This window comes from Lissotriton vulgaris, chromosome 5 (assembly GCF_964263255.1).
Source record: "Lissotriton vulgaris chromosome 5, aLisVul1.2, whole genome shotgun sequence".
Lineage (NCBI taxonomy): Eukaryota > Metazoa > Chordata > Amphibia > Caudata > Salamandridae > Lissotriton > Lissotriton vulgaris.
Window position 1 is genome coordinate 1049014720 of NC_141693.1, and position 21818 is coordinate 1049036537.

General features: G+C 43.3%; 1 protein-coding gene across 1 annotated transcript in view; it reads right to left on the minus strand.

Moving 5' to 3' along the window:
* Window positions 1–884: 884 nt before the first annotated feature.
* Window positions 885–21818, minus strand: part of ACTR1A (actin related protein 1A) — a 187997-nt gene continuing 167063 nt past the window's right edge. Inside the window, exon 11 of the mRNA XM_086922690.1 lies at window positions 885–3456. Coding sequence (XP_086778816.1) covers window positions 3354–3456 — 103 coding nt within the window. The 3' untranslated portion in view covers window positions 885–3353. The remainder of the gene's footprint in view (window positions 3457–21818) is intronic.

Consider the following 21818-nt stretch of genomic DNA (forward strand, 5'->3'; position numbering starts at 1 on the left):
CTAGAGATTATGAACTACATTTCTGGCGGTGTTAAAAGTGCTGTAACGTCATTTGGCCTATTTTAAGATTTTCATAGAAAGAATATTTTGGACATAGAAAACCTTCAGCGCAAAAAGATAAAGGGCAATTCTAAGAATATTTTTTTATCTTCCATCCCAGCTGACAAGTAAAGGGACTTTTATGTAATGAGTGTCACACTGCTGGCCTAATTCGATTTTCTTAGCGAACACCTATATCTATGATATTTACAGTAGTTTCTGCTACCTCATTTGTGACAAATCTTCCGCTTTGTACATCGTATTTTTGTATGTCTTTACCTTCCGGGTTTTATATGCATTTCCTATCCTGAGTGCAGCTCTAGTGAAAAGTATACTAGTTCCCGTTGGTGGACTTCTTCCTTATTATTGCTACAAATACTATATCGTAACCACAATCTATCCTCGTAGAGTCCGTCTGCCAAATCTACTGTGGAATCCTGAAGGTTTCAAGCAGCAAACATGTTCGTAGGCGCAAGAAAGAATAAAGAGGCTAGAGATAAAATCACACACAAATATAGAAGTATGTTGTTCTTTTAAGGTGAGTTGTCTATCTCTATGGGTGGGAATCGTCATTATTTGCAGCTATGATGCAGCAATGGGTTGAGAGTACTAAACACTGAGATACTAAATGATTCTGTTATTTATCTGCATTTTTCTCCGAGGAATACAATGCAATTTTGTACCAGACTCATAAAATGAACAGAGATGGTGCTTAGTAAACTGTGACAGTATTTGAGATGCAAACATACATATTCTAGATATTTGATGTTAATATAACGGAAAGGCTTGTAAGTTGAAATTACACATTAAAATGCCAACTCGAAACGACAAAACAATGTAGACGGTTTCGAAAATTGTCAGTTGTATTGTTCAACATGACATTTTATTCTTGTCAAACTAGTTTGAACCTTTAACATATCTGTAGCTATAAAGCGATTACTAAGCACAATGGAATTCTGTATGAAAATAACAAACTTGATAAATTCATGCAAAATATTTGGTTCTCAAAAGCAGAGTCATGAATTGAACAGTTTGGGATTAGCACCTGGCAATCCCAGTCACACCAGGTAAAACACTCTATGCGTTCTGACTAGCTGCAAAAAAGAGACATCATCAGGGCCAATGAAGACTTCACACAATGCTAAATAAAGCTACAAGCAGATTGTTCCAACATTTTACAATTTATAACTGCCAGTGGTAATGACATTGTCACTTAATTTTAAAATAATCCTACTTTGATCCGGTAATTTTCAAGCAGAGTGCATTTGTTTACCAGAAAATAACGGATACAGAAATTTAAAATTTGACGGTGCACAAAAAACAAAATGTGCTGTAAACATTGTTTTGGCATTGGAACAACAAAACCAGTTATAAAATGCAAACATGCACAAATTACAGGTAAAATTCTGTGTATTCTCTAATGTCATCTACATTAGTGAGTCATTCCCTAACATTTAAATAAATAACAAAGGTAACACTGTTCCATTTAATATTGATTGTGCAAAAAATTAAGGAGAGTAAACATCAAAAAGAACAATGTTGTGGGACATTAGAGAAGATAACCTTTTTACCTTTGAAGTAGGGTGTCCAGACTGGCAGCAACCAGAAGTTTGCCTCTAGCATTATCTGGTAAAATTGTTGAATTAATTCCCATCATATATACATAAGCACACATACAAAGAGGTGACGGATATAGGTCATTCTTATTGCCACACCTAGAACCTTTCCTGTCAATATTTTTGCTTTAGCAATTTAAATTATCAATGAAATAAATCATTAAAAAACAGATTAAAATGTGGCCGAAAGGGATTATAAGACATGCAGGAGAAGTTTACAATTCTCCTTACAAACTGACCAGAAGAGTTCGATTATTTTACTGGGATAGCAAGGTTTGAGCCTTGTTGAAGCACGCTGAATTTAACCTTATTAAAAGGATCAAACATTTTAATCAGTCAGTGGCTTGGACATGAAATGAAAGCACATCACTGTCTAGTAACTGCAACTAATATCAACTGTAATAGGATTATTCAGAAAAGAAAAAGCCATCCTACTGCCTATAACCAAGCCATCCGTTGTTGTAAGACCATACATGATCCTACTAGTGGTGTGGGACAGTAGTTTAAATGAAAGGCATCTAAGACATTATGAAAGTCAAAAAACCTGTTAGGGTTGCAATAAAAGTGAAAAATAGAATAAGCAGGAAAGCGGAGGATACATCATAGCCTGGTTTAAACAAACATTCAAAACACAAATATTTTCTTAAATGAATGCAAAACAACATGCCAGAGTACTCTATGAATGATTCATATCTTACCAGACTAACCTCCGCAATGACCAAGCTTGTGGTCATCATTTTCGAAGCTAAGAATTCTTCAAATTCGTTTAGAAAATATGTCTGACTTATGGTTTTACAGATAAACGGTGGACCCAAAAGATTTGCACTTTTTAACATTTTTACGCTTTACTGGTACAAAAAATATATATTGCAAGAACGCAAGTATATCATTAAAATTGCTACACCCAGCGTACTCCCAACTTCTCACACTCTCCATGCAGCAGTAGCAAAGACCCGCCATTGCTAAACTATCGGCAGAACTTGTTTGAAAGTTTATAACTAAAACAGTGCTTGTCATTTATGCCTGAAGTGCTAAGCAAAGGGGGTTAAGAAGCTAGCATTTACTTGGCCATAAACGTGGAATACTGTTTTGTTTTTTTCCTATTGAAAAACGTAGTTTTAAAAGGAGATGAAAGATCTTCTAATAGCGAAGGCCTTTCATCTTTTCAGTTAAAGGAGCCTACATGTCAGGCTAGTGAGGTTAGTAGTGTCACTTAAACCAAAAATGTGTTAATATAATTTCTATGTGCAAAAAAGAAAATCTGCCAGTACTTGTAACATCACACACAAAAACGACATCCTATGTTACTAGTCTAACTGTAAAATTCAAGCGTTGTGGACCCATAAAAAGTTGTTTCCCATGTCAACCACAACTTTCTTTCATGACTGTTGGTTACCTAAAATATTCAAGTGTTTGCATTTTTTTTCTTTAACAGCCCTTATCAGAGGCAATTTTCTTTCCTTTCAGCACGACTTGACCTATTAAAAATAAAAAGGAGGAACAGAAATGGGATGATTCCACCAGTGTCTCTCTCCTTTCCTCTGCAAATCCTTTTGAAGCCATTTCTTTGACTTTGCTTTCTGGCATTTTTTGGCATGCTGGAGCGCACACACACATTCAGTCACCTCCTTCCATACTGCACACTCTAACTTCGAAAAGCGAGATTTTAAATTGGAGCGGACTCCAGGAAGGGGCAAGTTAAAATGTTTTTCTGTGAATTGCTCGTGCTCCATCTTCTTCATATTCCTTCTTTGAAACCCACATTTTCTTGAAGGTGTCCAATGATGCCAGAATGGATCCGCTGCAAGTCAAGTATGGAAATGATTAAGATTTAGTTTATTCAAACAAAAACAAAAAAAATAGTGGTAAATCATTGCAAATTGTTTAATTACTGTGTTACAAGAGATAATACAGTACTTTGATCATATTCAATTACAGAATACACCTACAATGTTAAGGAGCCTCCGGTACAAGCACTAAAAAAGTAGAAAAATGCAGAAGCACCAATGCTTAGGTGTTAGGGTACGATGGAAAGTAATAAAACTGCAACACCAGTACGAAGAGACCAGAATCTGATGACTGACGTTTATCCAAGTCCGACGTAGTAAAACAACTGTTCAAAATTCAGAGGATTGGCTACAATACAGTAGTTTAGATGGCTAAAAAGTCATACTATTCAAACTACATAAATGTGAATCAAATAACCAGTTACGGTAAGGTGTAAGGGAATAAGAGTTAAGGCAGCTATAGTCAAGAGAGTCAATTTATCACTTTTTCTTGTTTCAAATGCTTGCAAGTTTGTTATTTTCTACAAATACTGAAGCATGTTGTTGCCAAAATACAAGAGGATGGTGTGCATTCTGGTCAACTCTGAATATCCATGTAATGAGTTCTCATGTTGAACGTTAGTCCCCAAAACAAACAGGTACTCCTAAAGTCCTGAAACAAACGCCTTTTAGCCGTAGACCTTAGGAAATACTGTGTGTTGTGTAACTATCCAATATAAAGACCCTCAACAGTATATTCAAATAATGGTTAAGTGATCTCTCAGTTGTAAATCCAGCTAAACTGAGTCAGGGCTCTATGGAAATGATTTTGTTTGTGTACACTTATCAAAAAAGTTTGTTCACAATTATCAAAAAAAAAATGTTCACAAACCTCCTTCCCTCACAAATTCATTTTTATTGATTCTCCATCACAGACAACTAAATTCATAAAAGGAATAATTTCTTAGTGCATGTAAGGGATCCCAGAATATTTTTTTAAAATAATTATGTTTTCAAATTGGAAGCAATGTTTTGCCAGAAATGATGTCTGGAGACAACATGTTAAGACTTTAAAAACATAAATAAAACATAGTCCTTTCAGCTACAGTAGACATGTTCTAGTACATCTTAATAGAAATAGCACTAACACTGTGTGTTTTTTAAATGAAAAAGAAAGCGAAAAATGGGAACGTATGACAGCATAAAAACATACCCCAGCACTTTCAGAATTCTGAAAGCTGTCACTTGTGAGTAGCTGGGAGCCAACCAGAAAATTCTATTTTTGAAAGAATAACGGAGAAAGGCTAAAGCAAGACCCATTCCAAATCATGATCCTGCACCACAGGGCTTTTATGAATTCAGAGATTGTCGATGAGGAAGAACTGTTCATTGTTAAAAAAAAGTTTATAAAAGTGTAGTAGCTTAGTGTTAAGAGTTAATGCAGACTTGTTTATTATGATGACAATAATCTCCAATGGGCTGCTTTCTGTAAACTTTCTGTGCCTGCCTCTCAACACACAACGGTAGAATAAAACAGCAAGCTTAATCCAGGCTCAGAAGCATGGAAAAAAGAAGCCTGGAAAAAAGAAGCCTAAAAAATAATCATTGCACTAACTGATTATGTAAGTAAGCACAGCCACAAGAGAATCTGTCCTGGAGTCTAAGCAATAATGCTTAACAAATGCATGGGCCAATCCCCTAAAAGTTTTTTTTTTGTCCTCATGTCACCTTCAAGCATTGTGCAAAATGTTATGGCCGTAATTCTGGACCTGAGCTCTCTCCGGCCAGTTGCTGATGCTTTGGTCCCCTGACCAACTCTTTCGTATTAGAGTTTTTAAGGTGTAATCATAGGACTGATGGCCTTAAGATTTTCAGTGTCTATACCGTCTCAGATCTCTACCTATTATGAGGAGTGGTTGCCATATACAGTTTTGAGCCTTATCGGCATTAGCCGTATCAAGGCGAGCCATCGCGAATGCAGAATTTAGCCAATCTTCCAACCTTGGGGGATTTGGGTCTTTCCATTTCAAGCAGATTTCCCTGCGCGCTAATAGAATCAAGCACAGTAGTAGTCCTTGGTCCTTTGCTGCTAAAGCCTTTGTTGTTTTTCGGTCATCTGCAAAGAAAACCAAGGTCTCATTAACTGCGATGTTAGTTGCAAAAATCCTGCACAGATAGCCACCTACCCCTTCCCAAAATGCTGCAAACTTTGCACATTCAAAAAAGACGTGGATGTCATTTGCCCTAGGGGTCAAGCACCTATGGCATTTCGGTTCAGGGGTTGATGCAAATTTTGCAATTTTTGCTGGGGTGTAGTAGATGCGGTTTGCTACAAAAAAGTGTTTTTTCTTTAGACTAGCTGATTTGGTGTATTTAAATAGGAGATTTAGTGAAGGCTCTAATAACTCCTCGATTACTAATAGTTTTCAAGACAATGTTATGTAATTCGCCTTTTTAATTAGCACAGTAGTACACCTTTTACCAAGCAAAGAAGTTTACAATTACTGTTTTCTGTACTCTCTCCTTTTACTGTAAAGATTTTAATTCATTGTACAGTTAATAAAAAAATTCACATTAAAATTCCTAATAGTTTTCAAGACAATGTTAGGATTAGGGGCAATCCTCTTCAGAGCAGTGGTGGCTGCTTATTCTCTAGTAGAGTGAACCTTGAATCAAACCAGTAAGAGTCAGTTGGCTTTTTGTGAGGAAATTATGATTCAAGAGACTATCCATTTTGTCACGGACTGTTTAGAAAATGCTAACACTGTGTGAATGCTCAATGTGTCTGTATGAAGAGTTGCTTAGTTTGGGTATTTTTTTTAATTCTTTTTGTGTTGTAATTGTTTATTGACTATTTCAACACAGGAAACAGTTATCGCAATTCCATGATACCTCAACGACACAAATTGGTATCAGTAGCACATGTTACAGCACATGTTGGTCGGTGTATCATATCTCATTGTTACCAGATGAGAGGTAAGAAACAAAAAGTGATAAAAAGGAGCAAGTCGGGGCTGGTCTCCCCCACAAAAAAGGAAAAGGGTGCAAAAAAAGGCAAGGAATAGGGGGGAGTCCAAGGGAGAAAAGAAGAGGGGAAGGACAGGGTGTGCGGAGAGAGGGGTGGACTAGGAACTGGAGCACCGGGTAGCGGTGCAGGACAATCTGGGGTTGAGTACACTATCCACCGGTGAGGTAGTGTTGTTGCTGCATGGTTGCCTGTGTGTGCGGGGGTTGAAGTGAGGGATCTGAGACCAGGTCTAGGTACGTGTGGTTTTATTTTCTGAAACCCTTTTTTAGATCGACTAGTCAGTCTTTCTTGGGCAAATCGGGCTGGATCCGTGATGGTAGGGGGGCTGGGAGGCCGGGCTGTGGTCACTCCGATCTCAGGTTAACAGGTTCCCTGGGAAGGTGTTCAAGCCGGGAAAGTAAACCAACAAAGAAAGGAAAAAGGTCAGGACGACGTTTCTACGTCACTCGTATCTCCCAAGGATCACCAATAGTTGTGCTCAATCTTTTATACGTTCGTTTGCGGTGAAGGAACTTGTGTTATGAGCATGTGTACGGGGAAAGGGAGTGGAGCAGGAAAGGAGAGAAGGGGGGCGGGTGCAGGCAGGTTTTACACGAACGGGCTTCCCCGCCTCCCCACCCAACCCAAGACTTTCTGCCATACCTGGAGCAGCCACGCTCCTCCTGGAACGTGGCTCGGCGGAACGTGGGGTCGTTGGCCTCCTGGCTCTGCTGCAACCTCTCCAACACTCGGCCTTCTCCTTTGGCTCCGGTCTTCCTCCTCTCGTCCTCTTCGCTCTTCTGAAAAAGCCACCAGAACTCTCTCCGGTGTCCATGCACACCGACAACTGTACTTCCTCCCTTTTAGCTCGCTGACGTTTACGGAGGGCGGTGCTCCTTCTTCGAACTGAAATGCCCAATTAAAGGTGCCGGCCACATTCTCTTCCTCCGTAGCTGTTTATAGGAGCGTGCTTTCTCAGTTCCAGTCATCCTGTTGGGAAGGGAGACAAGGTAATAACGGAGGCACCGCTGTCCACCACTCCCTATCGGGGATATCTTGGGGGGGTCTGCAGGCTCACCCGGCCATACTGTGCTAGGAGAAAGATGGCTCAGGCTGTTCCTGCCATGTAATCAACGGTGATTTCAAGGTTGCCTTACAGGAAGGGCAGCCACGTGTGGAGAAAAATCTCAGTCTTATCCTGCAGGTTATAGATCATTTTTTCATCGGAGGCCATTTTGTACGTCTCTATGAGCCATTCCTCATAAGTGGGTGGGTGTGGAGAGCGTCAGTGCCGAAGGATGTAAAGCTTGGCCGCCCTCAGTTCCATGTTGAGCAATCAAGCTTGTGATGTGACAGTGAGGGGGCATCAGCCATGTCATGGAGTAATACCAAATAGGATGGCATTGAGGTAGGAATTGCTATCGTTCTACTCAGTGTGGATCCCACCTGTTCCCAAGGGGCTTAGATGCTGGGGGCAGTCAAGGACAATGTGCACAACCAGCAATTAGCATGATTCAGCAACCTCCGTCACCTTAGGTTTTGTAGGGGTCCAGTGCCATTCATGAAACATTTTAAAGACGCAGAACTTCATCCTTGCTTTTCTCGTACCGCAGTTCAGGCTGTCCAGTTCGCCAGACCAGTCCTCTGCCTCATAATCCAGGTGAAGTCTCTCTTGCTATTTGATGCAGTTTCTCTACCCGCAGTTGGGAGTATAGCTGTCTGACAGGAGTTTATAGAGGCCTGACATCACACCCTTGAGTTGCCCCCAGATGTTAATATATGTATGTACTGGAGATGGCAGACAGGCCAGGACTGGGAGTCCATTCTGCGAGTGAGCCTGTGTTGTAGCTGTATATATTTCCGTCACTGGTGGAGGGACAGACGGAATTTCGCGTGGAGTGCCTCAAAGGATTTAAGAGCCCGCTAAGCTATTACAGGAAGAGTATCCCTGCCTCACTCCAAACGATCTAGTTAAGCATTTGCCCTTCTATGCAAATGCTGGTGTTGCACCATAGTGGTGCCATTGCAGGTTGGCAGCCACCGACAGGAGCCTGTGGGCCCCTGGTCTAAGTCGTGGTCATGGCATGTATCATGGGGGAGTACTAGATTTGCACAAGAAGTATAGTCTTGGCGGGCTTTCCATTATGCTGTTCTTGATCGCAACCCATAGTGGATGGTCTGGAGCATGGGGCTCATATCAGCAAGCTGTGCCAGATTTATTGAGGTGTATTAGTGTTCGACAGAGGGAAGCCAAAGCCTCCACGGGGTCTGTGAGCAATGAGTTTCTCCAATAGCCAGGAAGGGTTTAGCCATTCCCCAGATGAAATTCTTGATTACTTTGTGGACTGACTGTAATATTTTTAGGAGGGACGTTAACACTGAAAGCATACCCAGCATGCAGTAAAGCATGGGAATGTCACCGATTTCACTGCCTTCATCCTACCCCATACTGACCGGTTTAACTGTGACCACTTGTCATAATCCATTCTTGCCCTCTCCGGTAGCGGTTACATTTTCTCCCTGACCATGCATTCCAAACCCTGATTGCCATGGATTCCTAGATACTTGAGGCGGGACGCTGTCCATTGAAAAAGAGATGTACCCATGGCTGAACTGGTCGTCATTCGCTAGAGCGGGAGGAACGCAGCTTTCCTCCAACTGACCTTGCATACCATGGATGCCGCAAAGTCAGAGATAATATTCAGCAGTGTCGGGAGGGAAGTGTGAAGTGCGGAGAGCTCGCGAAATATGTAATCCATATAGAGACAGATTGTGGACTGACACCCCCACCCCTCCGGAGTGGAGATGGCTATGATCCCTTCCGATAGGCGCAGCCAAGGGATTCATTGCCAGGAGGAAGAGCACGAGTGACAGCGAACTCACCCGTCACATCCCCCAACGAACTGGGAAAGGGCCAGAGAGAAAGCCTCTACCGTTAACCTCTGTCGAGGGGGAATCGTAGAGTCTGCGGACTTTGGCAATAAAGTTGGCCCCAAGACCGAATTTATGTAGTGTCGCAAAAAGTAGCAATATTGAATTGCGTCAAAGGCCTATTTAGCGTCAATGATTTCTCTTGCAGATCTTTAGCCAACCACAGGGTGTGCGTCAGTGTACGGAGCTGATTTTGGGACAGTTGTCCAGATACGACAATCACTTGGGGGGGGGGGGGGGGGTTGGGGTGGACAAGAGAGGGAATGACCCATTTAAGATGGGCCACTATGATCCCGGTCAGTATCTTCATGTCCCCGTTAAGGAGGGAAATGGATCGGTAACTGATGCAAAAGAAGGGTCTTTCCCCGGTTTGTGGAGGATGTTATTAGGGCCTTGTTGGAGAGTGATCAGAGGGTATCCATTTGTTAAGCCACCTTGAAGGCATTGTATAGGGAGTCAACCACCTCCACCCTGGTCCATTTGTGAAATATTAGCAGGAACGCCGTCCTCCTCAGGGGCCTTATAATATGGAAAGCTGGACATAGCTTGGGCTACCTCCTCTTTGGTGATTTCACCCTGGAGAATCTCCCTACCTGTCTCACTGAGGCCGGGCAAGTGGATTTTGGTGAAGAAAATGCCCATACATTCTGGGCACATGACCACTTCTGCGGTATAAAGGCACCTATAGTATTCTACGAACGGGTTTGCAATATCTTGTGGGTGGCTGACTCAGTCTAAACTGCAGAGCCTACCTTCCTTCTAGCCCTGTTCGTAGTGGCAGAATTTCAATTTCTGCAGGGCATATTCCGCCCTGGAAGTAAGGAGCATGTTGAGATTCATGTGAGCCTTCCCAAGAAACATCTGATTGTAATGGAAGAACAGGCATTGTATTGGTGTGTTAGATCAGCTATGGCTCCTATAAGATACACTGCTGTTCTACCTTCTGCCTATTGATTTCTGCAGCATCTCTCATCAGTTGCCCTATAATGGTCGCTTTTCAGAATTAATAAATTGGGCATTTCTTTATTTACAGTTGTTCACCAGCATCTTGGGGTGCCGAGTGGAGTATAGCGCGTGTATGGACCTTAGTGCACCGGCGAGTCTCGGGTGAGGTTTATGAGATCATGCGTTTAAAGCCAAAGTGGAGGTAAGAATCTACGCTGAGATAGATTGAAAGTTTATTAAGGGCAGGCAGTAAAGATAGTCTCGTGATTGATTAATTTTGATTTCTACAGTTTGGAATTGGTTTCTTGGTGTATCAAGAGACAGCACTTCTACACAGTGTGTGGCTTTTTCAGCGGCAAAAAGGTGCATTCACAGCGATCAGATTTGACATCCGAGTTCATACGGTGGCGTTTTTTTCTGCAGCAGCTTTTTACTTATTGACATGTTTTTTTATTCCCAGCATTCATTGAGAGTTTAAATACTTCAGTGAGTAAGAGTTTCATTACAGTTGGAATTTAGTGTTTTGGGCACAAGGGTGCCACAGTGAAAAATAAGTGGCAATATTTCACAGTTCCTTCTCATGGTGGTTGGAATTCTTTTTCTTACTTCACACTTTTTTCGGTTTATTTTTTGAGAAAAGACAAAAATTTCAACATGGGGTATTTCATATGTGGGAGCATAGTCTGTGATGATCTAGCAATTACAATGACCTTTATTTGTTTCTGACAGTTATGTAACTGTTTTACATCTTTGTACGAAATAATGTTTTACATAATTTTTTTGTATGTTTCAGACTGAAGCTCCCGAGGAAGGGCGAACAGCCCGAAATGCATTGGGCAATGTATAAATCATTGTAATATTGTTTATTAATATATGGTTTGTTCAGTATGAACCTGTGAATCTTTGAGCATTAGGTGAATCATTGAGTTATGATTTATCCATTTTGTGAATAATTTCGGTTGAAATGATGCAATACATTGTTTTAAAATCGGGTGGAATATTGTATATATAATTTTGCTGTGCCATTAGTTAAAGTGCACAGTGGTCAGGTTGAATAGACTTGAAGTAGGGCGCCTTGGCAGTCACCCACAATGTTTGTCCTGAGGCTGCTGAACCATTGTTTTGTTCAACGTAGGTGGTAACATAGGATTGTTTATAGTGGGAGAGGTTGAGGCGCCAAAGTTTACAAATTGGAGTCACAAGTTTCATGCCATCTGATAGGTGAATCAGAAAATGGTCCGGGAGCGCCCCCTTGAATATCAGGCTGTCACATATCAAGGTGACCAATGGGTATGATGCAAGAAAGTAATCCAGCCTCGCCTGGTGCCACGCACTGGTGAAATATAGGTATATTCCATCTATGCAGGAAGGAGGAGACACCAAACATCAAGAAGGCCATGACTTCCACGATGTCGCACATGAGGCCCCGTTCGCATTGTTGAACGTGTTGATAGGGGCGATCTAGTAATGTGTTGTGCACAAATACCAGTCACCACCCACGAGCAAACAGGTGGTACCTATCTCAATCAGCAGGAGAATTAGCTTCAGAAAGAAATGACGGTTTGGCACAGGCAGTGCATAGATCGAGCCAATGCAAAGCACCGTACTGCTGATTCGCTGATTGGCAAACATATCCCCGCCAGATCCTATGCACTGGAGCAATTTGTGAGAAAGTATGGCTGCGCCACATTTCCGGGACACTGTGGTCCCGTCCTTAGGGGGCAGAGGGTGGCTGCTGTGGATAACCTTGCCCAACCAATCATGCTTGAGTCTCTCTGCCACAGTACACAGGAGATGGGTTTCCTGTCAGTGCATTTAGAAATAAGATATGCAAGTGCTTTCTTGCTTTTTAGTGTGTGAGGCCATTCACATTCCATTAAACACCGTTTCGGTGACATCCCATAGTGTAGGGGGAGAAGGTAATTTTAGGGTAGGGGGGCAGTAGGTAGAGGAAGGTCCATGATTCTCTGTCCGCTTTGGGCTGTCTCCAGAAAGAAGAAGAATGAGTAATGTGAAGAGCGGAAGGGAAAGGACAGAGGCTCACCTAATTCAAAGCCAGAGATTTCTCATGCAAACTTGATGTGGTGGTGGGTGGGAATGGGTGAGGGACAGAGGATTGCACGTGTGGTGTATGGGGGTGAGGGAGAATGAAGTAGAAAAGAAAACAAGTTACTTACCTGTAACTTCAGTTATCCAGTATGTGGTATCTTTCATAGCTTCACATGCTTAGATCATCCCCGCCGACGAGGTGGGAGTCTCGCGGTATAATAAAACATATACATTATAGTCATTACACTATTACACAATAGGCTACTATGGACAGCAAAGTCACTACATTAGCCTATCTTAGTCCTTTTGCAAAAAAAAAAAAAAACTTGGAACACAGCCAATCAGGCTGCAGCACCCTCTTAGAACCTTCCACAGAGAGGCAAACCCTCAGATTTTCGTAGCACAAGTGACAGTAAGTATGCCATAGACATATGGTAAGACTCTCCGGGGAGGAGGGTGGGTCGCATGTGAATCTATGAAAGATACCAATACTGGATAACTGACGTCACAAGCAAGTAACTTGTTTTCTTATCCAGTATTGGGGTATCTTTCATAGATTCACATGCTTAGAATCAGAATAGCTAGCAGTAAATAATGGATGTATATCCTTGTTACTACACCAAGAACAGAATCGCTTCCATTTTAGAGCATACGTTTTTAAGGTAGAAGGAGCTCTTGCTCTAGCAAGAATGTCTCTGCAGTCTTGAGGTAAATTTATCTCCTTAAATTCCGTGAATCCAGAAACCATGCATGAAGATGCAATTGGACAGGACGAGGATGAAGAATCTGGCCCTTGCTCATTGATAATAGGGTCGGAACTGCTGGAAGACGGTAAGGTCTGCGTTTGGACAGTAGGAGAAGCTCTGTGAACCAATGTTGACGCGGTCATCTCGGTGCAATGAGAATCCTGCAGCATGGTTCCATTTTGAGCTTGCGCTTAAGTCTTGGGATCAACGTAAAGGGGGGAAATGCATAAGCAAAGATCCCCGTCCATCTCATCATGAAGGCGTTCGCCCCACGAGCCCTTCTCCGGTTCCCAACTTGCAAAGAATGGGCACTTTCAATTGTTCCTGGAGGCAACGAGATCCAGATTTGGATTGCCCCATTTCTGAAATATATTCTCCACAACTGCTTGATCCAGTTCCCATTTGTGACAGGACTTTGAGGTCCTGCTCAGAGTGTCTGCTAAAGTGTTGTGGATCCCTGGTTGATGCTCCACCTTGATTTTGATATCGCGAAAAAGCAGCCATTCCCAAATACTTTGAGCTTCTTGAGATAGAATGTGAGACCGGCTACCTCCTTGCTTGTTTAGGTAATGCAGGCAAGTGGTGTTGTCAGTTCTGATCAGAACAGTTGACCCTTGAAGCCTTGGGAGAAAAGACTGCAACACTAGGAAAATGACTCGAAGCTCCAGAAAGTTAATATGCATCTTCGCCATAGCAGCGGGCCATCTCCCTCTTATGCAAAGTTCTAGGGAGGCATCTGTCGTGAGGATGAAGTCCGGCACGGAAGGCTGAAAAGTGAGCCCGACTGAGGCATTCTTGGAGCGCATCTACCAGGTAAGTGCTTCTCGCATAACTGGAGTTATTTGCACTAGGTCGTCGAATGACCCCGAGATTTGAAGCCACTGATTGTCCAGTTCCTCTTGAATCGGCCGCATCCTTAGACGGGTATGAGGTACTAGCAGAATTGCTGATGATAGTATTCCCAGAGAAGATTTGATAATCCTCACAGAAGCAAACTTTCTTTTTTGGAGGTTTGACGCCAGGGAAGTGAGGCGTGATTGTCTTTCTTTGACAAGAATGCTTTGTCTCGGATAGTATCCAACATTGCCCCTAGAAATTGAATTCTCTGAGGAGGACAAAGAACTGATTTTTGAATGTTCAGTGACAGTCCTAGGGATTGAAAAACTTGTAGGCACGTGGACGTTGCGTGAGAAGCCTGTCGAAAGGAAGGAGCCTTTATTAGCCAATCGTCCAGATAAGGGAATAATTGTATGCCCTGAAGATGAGCTGCCACTGGAGCTAGGAATTTTGTAAAGACTCTCGGGGCTGAGCGTAAGCCGAATGGGAGGACTTTGAATTGAAAATGTACACCTGCCACAGTGAATCGAAGGAATTTCCGATGCTTGGGATGAATTGGGAAGCATGCATCCTGGAGATCCAATGTTGTAATGAAATCCGCATGGTCCTGAAGCTGAAGGATTTCTTAAAGTGTGACCATGCAAAAAGACTTTTTTTTAAGATATTTGTTCAGCTTTCTTAAATGCAATATTCAGGATAGGCCTCCATTCTCCTGACTTCTTCTTTATTAGAAAAAAGCGGGAATAAAATCCTTTCCCCACCTGAGAGCGAGGCACTCTTTCTATCACTCCTTTCGAAAGCAAGGTTTTTCCTTCCTTTCTGAAAAGAGCAAGATACGGAGGATGCTTCTTCAAAGGTGGATGAGGAGTGGGAGGATTGACAAATTACAGGGTGTGCCCAAATTTGAGAATATTTAAAACCCACTTGTCTGTGGTTATTCTTTTTCAATTTTTGAAATGTCGGGATACATTCGGAATCCTGTAAACCAGGTGTGGCAGATCTGCTGCAGGTGCCAAAAGATTGTCACTGTTTTCTAGCAGAGTCCATGCCTTGAGGTTGGCGTCTTCTGTTCTGTTGTCTATAAGCGGCAGCTGGGGGATTTCTATAGGACAGCTGCTGTTGCTGCAGTTGGTAACCATATAGTCCTTGATTGCCCTGGTTTTGGTATCTTTGATATCCACCACGTAAGGAATATTATCCTCTGCCTCTAGCTCCTCGAAAAGGAGTCTTTCTATACTGTAAAGTGCCAAGAGCTCCGACAGTGTCGGTATCCTCTTGATGTCTTGTAATGCCTCATCTATATGTTGTCCAAATAACATATCACCATCAAATGGCATGTCCAAAATCTTCCTTTGGACCTCCGGGCAAAAGGTGGTGGATTTCAACCAACCCTGTCGTCTAATGGTTGCTGCTCCAGCAAGTTGACGAAAGCCCAAGGAGGCTAGATCCATAGAAATGTCAATCATCTCTGAAGCAGCCCTTTCACCTTCAAAAAGTATTTTCTTTGCTTCCTGATTCTTGCTATCCGGTAGGTATTCGAGGTAAGGGGAAATGTCTGACCATAATTGGCGGTCATATCTGCCTAGAATTGCCAAAGAGTTTGTGGCGCGAACTGACACACCTACAATGGTGGTAAAGCTCTTACCAATGATATCCATGAGTCTCCCATCCTTATCTGGTGGCGCGGTTACAGGAATGGATGGATTTTGCGACTTCCGCTGGGTCGCCTGTGAAATTACAGAATCTGGCCTTGGGTGCCCAGATAGGCAAGCAGGAGCATCATCCGGTGCATTATACTTTTTATCGATTCTAGGGAGAATCGCAGGTATCGAAAATGGAGTTTTCATTATTTTCGTTCCTTCTTCCCAAATATGATCGCTTATAGGGATTGAACGAACTGATTTCCTACTTTGGTCCTTAAAATCGTAAAGGAAACACTCGGTTTTCTTAACAGATACAGGAAGATGAAACCTGGTTGCTGCCCTTTCCATAATTATGTGAAAACCTCCAATATCCTCAGGAGGGGAATCAACCGCATGAGGGACTGACGAGGATGGCATAGGAATTAAGTACTCATCCCATTCATCCACAGTTGTGGGTGAGTTTGGTATCTCTCCATCTTCGGCCACAGTGTCGCCATAATCATCTTGAGTGAAATGAGTACGCACTACCTCCTGAGGCACCGTGATAGGGGCAGAAGGACCAGCAGCTTGCAAAATCGTCGGCATAGTTTGTTGATCTGGAACCGGCACTGGTGGAAAGCATGAATTATTATCTCTCAACATAGCAGTCAAATCTTGCATCAAAGCCATAGGCATTTGTACCATAGGTTCCTGCTGAAATGACTCCTGAGGGCCTCGTAGAGATTCACAAGGCTCGTAGTGTTCCTCATCAAAGTCATCCTCCTGATATTTATTACGTGCCGGGCCAAAAGGTCCATCATCATCTGACTCCTCCAGATAGAGGCTAGGAGGTAATAGTGAGATATGAGAAACTTCCTGGTAATAATGTCTTGAAGATGGAAATGATGATGACAATTTTGATATCAAAACTGGCGCAAAGATGCAGGTCTTTTACGCTTCAGCGTCGACCAAATGTACATAGACGGTGAGCCAGTATCAGTGGAAATAGCCATCACAGAAGAAACCGTCGACGTTGTAATCACTGAGGTCGTCGATGGAAAAACCCTCGTCGACGATGTTGTCATCGAAGTCGCTGCCGTCGTCGACGGTGGGCTCGTTGAACGGCAGTAGTATTGCCTTCGACGGAGGACTCGTCAACAGGAGTAGCATCGTCGTCGACGGGAGCTGTATCGTTGTCGACAGCAGTAGCCTCAACAGCATGGATCTAATCGCAGAGATTGGCATTATCGACGGCAATGAAATAATCATCGACGGTACTGTTGTCGACAATGGGATTTTCTTCGTCAATGCAGAGTAATCACTCACCTCCTGAGGAGGGGGATCAGAAAGGGATTTCTGTAGTTTTGAGGAAGTTTTCAGTGAAATATTCGAATTTTCTCCAGTTTTCACCTCTGAAGAGAATGAAAGTTTCACTTTATTAGAGGAAAAGTTAACAGTCTCGGAGTGAGATTTCTTCAGGGTCTTACTCTATCGCTCAGGGGGATCTCCAGATATAGCCCTCTTTTTGGCCTGAGGGGTGGACGCCTGAGGACTTACAATGCCATCATCTCCTGAAACTCGACAAGTAAGGCATTTGCAGTTCTTGTAATTTTACCTGTAATTGGACGCTGACAAACGCGGAGCGTCTGGTAAAGGGCTCCACTGCTGATCTCGCACTACAAACTAATCTCGCATGTACTTTGAACTGTTGTGCTGCTCGCCGCTTTTTAAAAAAAACACTTCCTCATCTAACAATTGTTTTTTAAAAGGTTACTGCGCCGTCTTTACTTCACTCACCCCCTTCCCCGGTCCACCGCTGAGTTTTCTCAGATTGTTGTGGAGGGAAGTTCGAACTTCTGATCACCGGAAGTGACTACTACTTCCGGGGGTGGCACAGAGGTTAGCAGACTCACCCTGACCACCTTTAAAAACAGATGCATTTCCTCACGCACAGCGGATGTACGCAGTGCGCCAAAGGCAAGCTCGTCTGCGCCCGTCCGCGCTTGACCCGCAGCCGGGGCCAGAAATGCTGTCTGTTCCATGCCAAAGTACACCTACACCAGGGAAGAACTATACACACTCAACACACAGGCTAAAGGTTGCATCATCATACCCCCCACAAAATTATACGGTAATACCCTCACCTGTGCCACATGCAGACGCGCCATAAACCCGGAACCTAGCCCCAAGGGGGGAGTATAGTCTACCACAGAAGACCGATTACTCGCACAAACAACTCCAGTGCGGCCTTATAAACGCCAGATCATTATCAAAACATGCCCTGCATGTGCATGATCTGCTAATCGATCACGCCTTTGACTGCCTCTTTGTCACCGAAACATGGTTGTCAGACTGCTCCAACCCAGATATTGCACAGGCACTTTCCCAAGGCTACACCATCTCCAGGCTAGACAGAATCAGGAAAAAGGGAGGAGGGATAGCCATTATCTACAGAGATTACTTGAAATGCTCCACATTGCACTCCACTGAACTAAAAGATGCAGAAAACCTCTGCTTCAAATTCAAAATAGATAACCACACAACATTCGCCGGAGTACTTGTTTACAGGCCCCCCGGACCAACAGGTAACTTTCTAGATACCCTTGGAGAATTTCTGAGCCCTCTGGTGGTGCGCTACTCTTATTTCACGATCTTGGGAGATTTCAACCTACACTTAGAGGTAGATGAATGCCCGAACACTAAAACATTTAGGGAAATTGCTAACTCCCTGGGCCTGGAAATCCAGAACAGAGGGTCCACACATACAGCAGGACATACCCTTGACGGGATATGTACCAATGCCACCAACATAATAACGACCTCTCCAGGTACCCTTACCTGGACAGACCATAAACTTATTCCCTTTAGTTTCATCTATGATAATGGACATACCACGGAAAAACCCACCACCAAGGTCCCTACACGGAATTGGAAAAATATGCTTGCCAATCCTGACCTACAGACCCTGGCAAAATCTACCAAACCAACCCTGACAGGCGATCCTGACATTGATAATTACCTCTTCAACAAATGGCTGCTCTCCATAGCTAATACCCTAGCCCCATTAAAAAAAGCCAAGTTCATAAGACATAAATCAGCCCCGTGGTTTACCCCCCAACTGAAAGCCTTGAAAGGCCAGTGCAGACAATTAGAAAAACTATGGAGGAAACAATATGAGGTAGAGGATATGAAACGTTTTAGAACAGCCCTCAATACATATCACCTACAAATCAAAATTGAGAAGAAAATCCACTATACTAATCTCATCAATGTAGCTGAAGACAACCAAAAAACTATCTTTAAAATAGTTAAATCCTTCACAAACCCGGCCAGCCTTGAATGTGTAATATCTCCTTCACAGGAACTGTGCGATGACATCGCAGTGTTCTTCGAAAACAAAATGAGAGACCTCAAAAAAGTCTTCCTCGACAATTCACCCCAGCACTCCACAGCCCCAGACACAGGAACTAAAGAAGAACTCAAGGATTTCAAATAAATCTAGAAATATCCAGGAAGGCCATTCTTTCTTGCAAATCGTGCTCCCCTTTTGACCCATGCTCGCCCAAAATCCTACATTCATTAGTGGACATAGTAGATCCCATCATTAACCAAATTATCAACACTACATTTAAACTCACAAAAATCTCTGACCTTTGGAAAACGGCCGCTGTCAAACCTCTCCAAAAAGAGAAACTCTTGGATCCCACCACTCTCTCCAATTTTAGACCCATCTCCCTTCTCCCCTGTCTGAGTAAAATCGCAGAGAAAATAGTTAATACTCAACTGAATGAGTTTTTGGAAAACTGAAACATCTTACACCCCAAACAATCTGGTTTCAGGCCGGGGACATTCAACAGAGTCAGTACTGCTCCATACCTCAGACACACTCAAGTTCGCACTGGACCAAGGCAGGGGGGCAGTGCTGATTCTGTTGGATCTTTCCGCGGCCTTCGATACTGTCTCCCATCACATCCTGTTAGATAGATTGAAGCACGTCAGTATAAACAGCAAAGCCCTCGCCTGGATAACATCTTTTTTGGAACAAAGAAACCAGATCGTCACACTCGGGAGTTACAAATCTGAGGGTAAAATGCTTTCCTCGGGGGTCCCTCAGGGCTCCTCCCTGAGCCTGACCCTCTTTAACCTGTTCATGTCTCCTCTTCTTTCAGTAATTGATTCCTTCAATATTGAAGCAATTGCATATGCAGATGACACTCAATTGATCCTCACCCTAGATAAAAACTCCACTGCAGCAGAGGAAAAATTCCATCTCTGCCTTACTGCGGTTATGAAGTGGATGGAAGCAAATCATCTCAGATGCAACAGCTCAAAAACGGAAATCATGCTGTTTGGAAAATCCAATGATTTCAATCCCACCCTATGGTGGCCATCAAATTCAGACCCCCTGCCCACCACAGTAGACTGCGCAAAAAACCTAGGCATTAAATTAGACCCCAAGCTTTCCTTTCACAAACAGGCACTTACTGTCGCAGGTATGTGCTTTCAAACCATAAAAACTCTAAGAAAATTCTTTGATCTACTCCCCTTGCATGCTAGGAAGACCGTGGCAGTGACATTGGTCCTGTCGCGCTTGGACTACAGCAACAGCTTATATGCAGGAACAAAAAAGACGGTGGTAAAAAGACTGCAAGTAGTCCAGAACTCCGCCGCAAGGCTGGTACTTGGGCTCCCAAAGCGCGCCCCTTCAGCCGAGGCACTAAAGACTCTCCACTGACTGCCTATCCATAAAAGGATCCTGTTCAAAGTCCTAACCATTACATACAAAGCCATAAACGAAACCGCCCCACAATACCCGAGAGGCAAAATTAGGCCCTACAAAACCAAACGAACACTACGGTCTACATCAGAAAATCTTCTCATCACCCCTAACATTAAAATGAAAACCCAGGGAGGCAAAACCTTGGCAGCACTTGGTACAAAGGCCTGGAACATCCTGCCTACCCAACTTAGGCACACCCTAAACGAACCCACTTTCAGGAAGCTCCTTAAAACTTGGATCTTTGGTACCCCAGACAATCAAATACTGTCACTAATATGACTCGCCCCACCAACCTTTTTGCTGTTCGCCCCCTCCTCTTCTTTTTCCCCCTCCCCTCTGCAATTACTTCTGCTGATGTCCGAAAGCGCCAAGATGCTCCTTGGAGTGAACGTCGTGCTATACAAAACCCCTCTCATTCATTCAAACAACATCCGATTTAGCTTTCAATTTTTCCATCCAAACCAACAGTCTTCCTTCTCTGTCCTTCAGAGTCTTGGCAGGGAAGGTTCTACAAATCCTGCAGTATTGAACCTTGTGTGCTGGATAAAGACAATATATACATCCCATATGTGAATCCTCAAAATTAAATCTTTTCTTCCCACACGAAGAGCAAGGCAAAAATAAGCTTTTCTTTGAAGAGTCAGACATATCTACTCACAAAGGTCAGCTAAGGTAAAGAAAACTTAGCAGAGCTCGGGGAGACCCCCGGTCACACGACGTGCGGTAGAAAATCTGAGGGTTTGTCTCTCTGTGGAAGGTTTTAAGAGGGTGCTGCAGCCTGATTGGCTGTGTTCCAAGTTTGGGTCTTTTTGCAAAAGGAATACGATAGGCTAATGTAGTGACCTTGCTGTCCATAGTAGCCTATTGTGTAATAGTGGTATGACTATAATGTATATGTTTTATTATACCGCGAGACTCCCACCGCGTCAGCGGGGATGATTTTAAGCATGTGAATCTATGAAAGATACCCCAATACTGTATAAACAAAGTTTATCAAATGAATCCGATGTCTGGAATCAGTCAAAAAATGTCAACGGGGGTAGACCTGTTGCTGCTGCTAGGTATGAGAGACCTACAGGGGCTACCGGTTTGGGTGCACACTATGTATCCTGTGGTGGGAGTACTAGGAGCCATGGAAACTTCTCATCAAGGGAGGAGCAATAGGACAATGGAGTTACAACTTTGGTTGCTGTGGGGTGAAAGGGCCCCACCACAGGATTGGTTAATGGCAGTGTGTGTATGAAGGGGGAGGGAAGAAAGCCAGCCATTGGGGTTAAAGAAAGAGACCGGCATTGTCAGTCTTGGCCGTTATCGAGGCTGTCAGCAGCAGGCTCATAGTAGAAGTGCAGAGTAGACCAGGGATTCTAGGGAGTGAGGGGGTATGTTGCCTGGCTTCTGATACACAGTGGGGCCGTAGCGCAGCAGAAGGATGGCTTCAGCCCAGGGTGGGGTCTCAGCATGAGACTATGGATGCCAGACC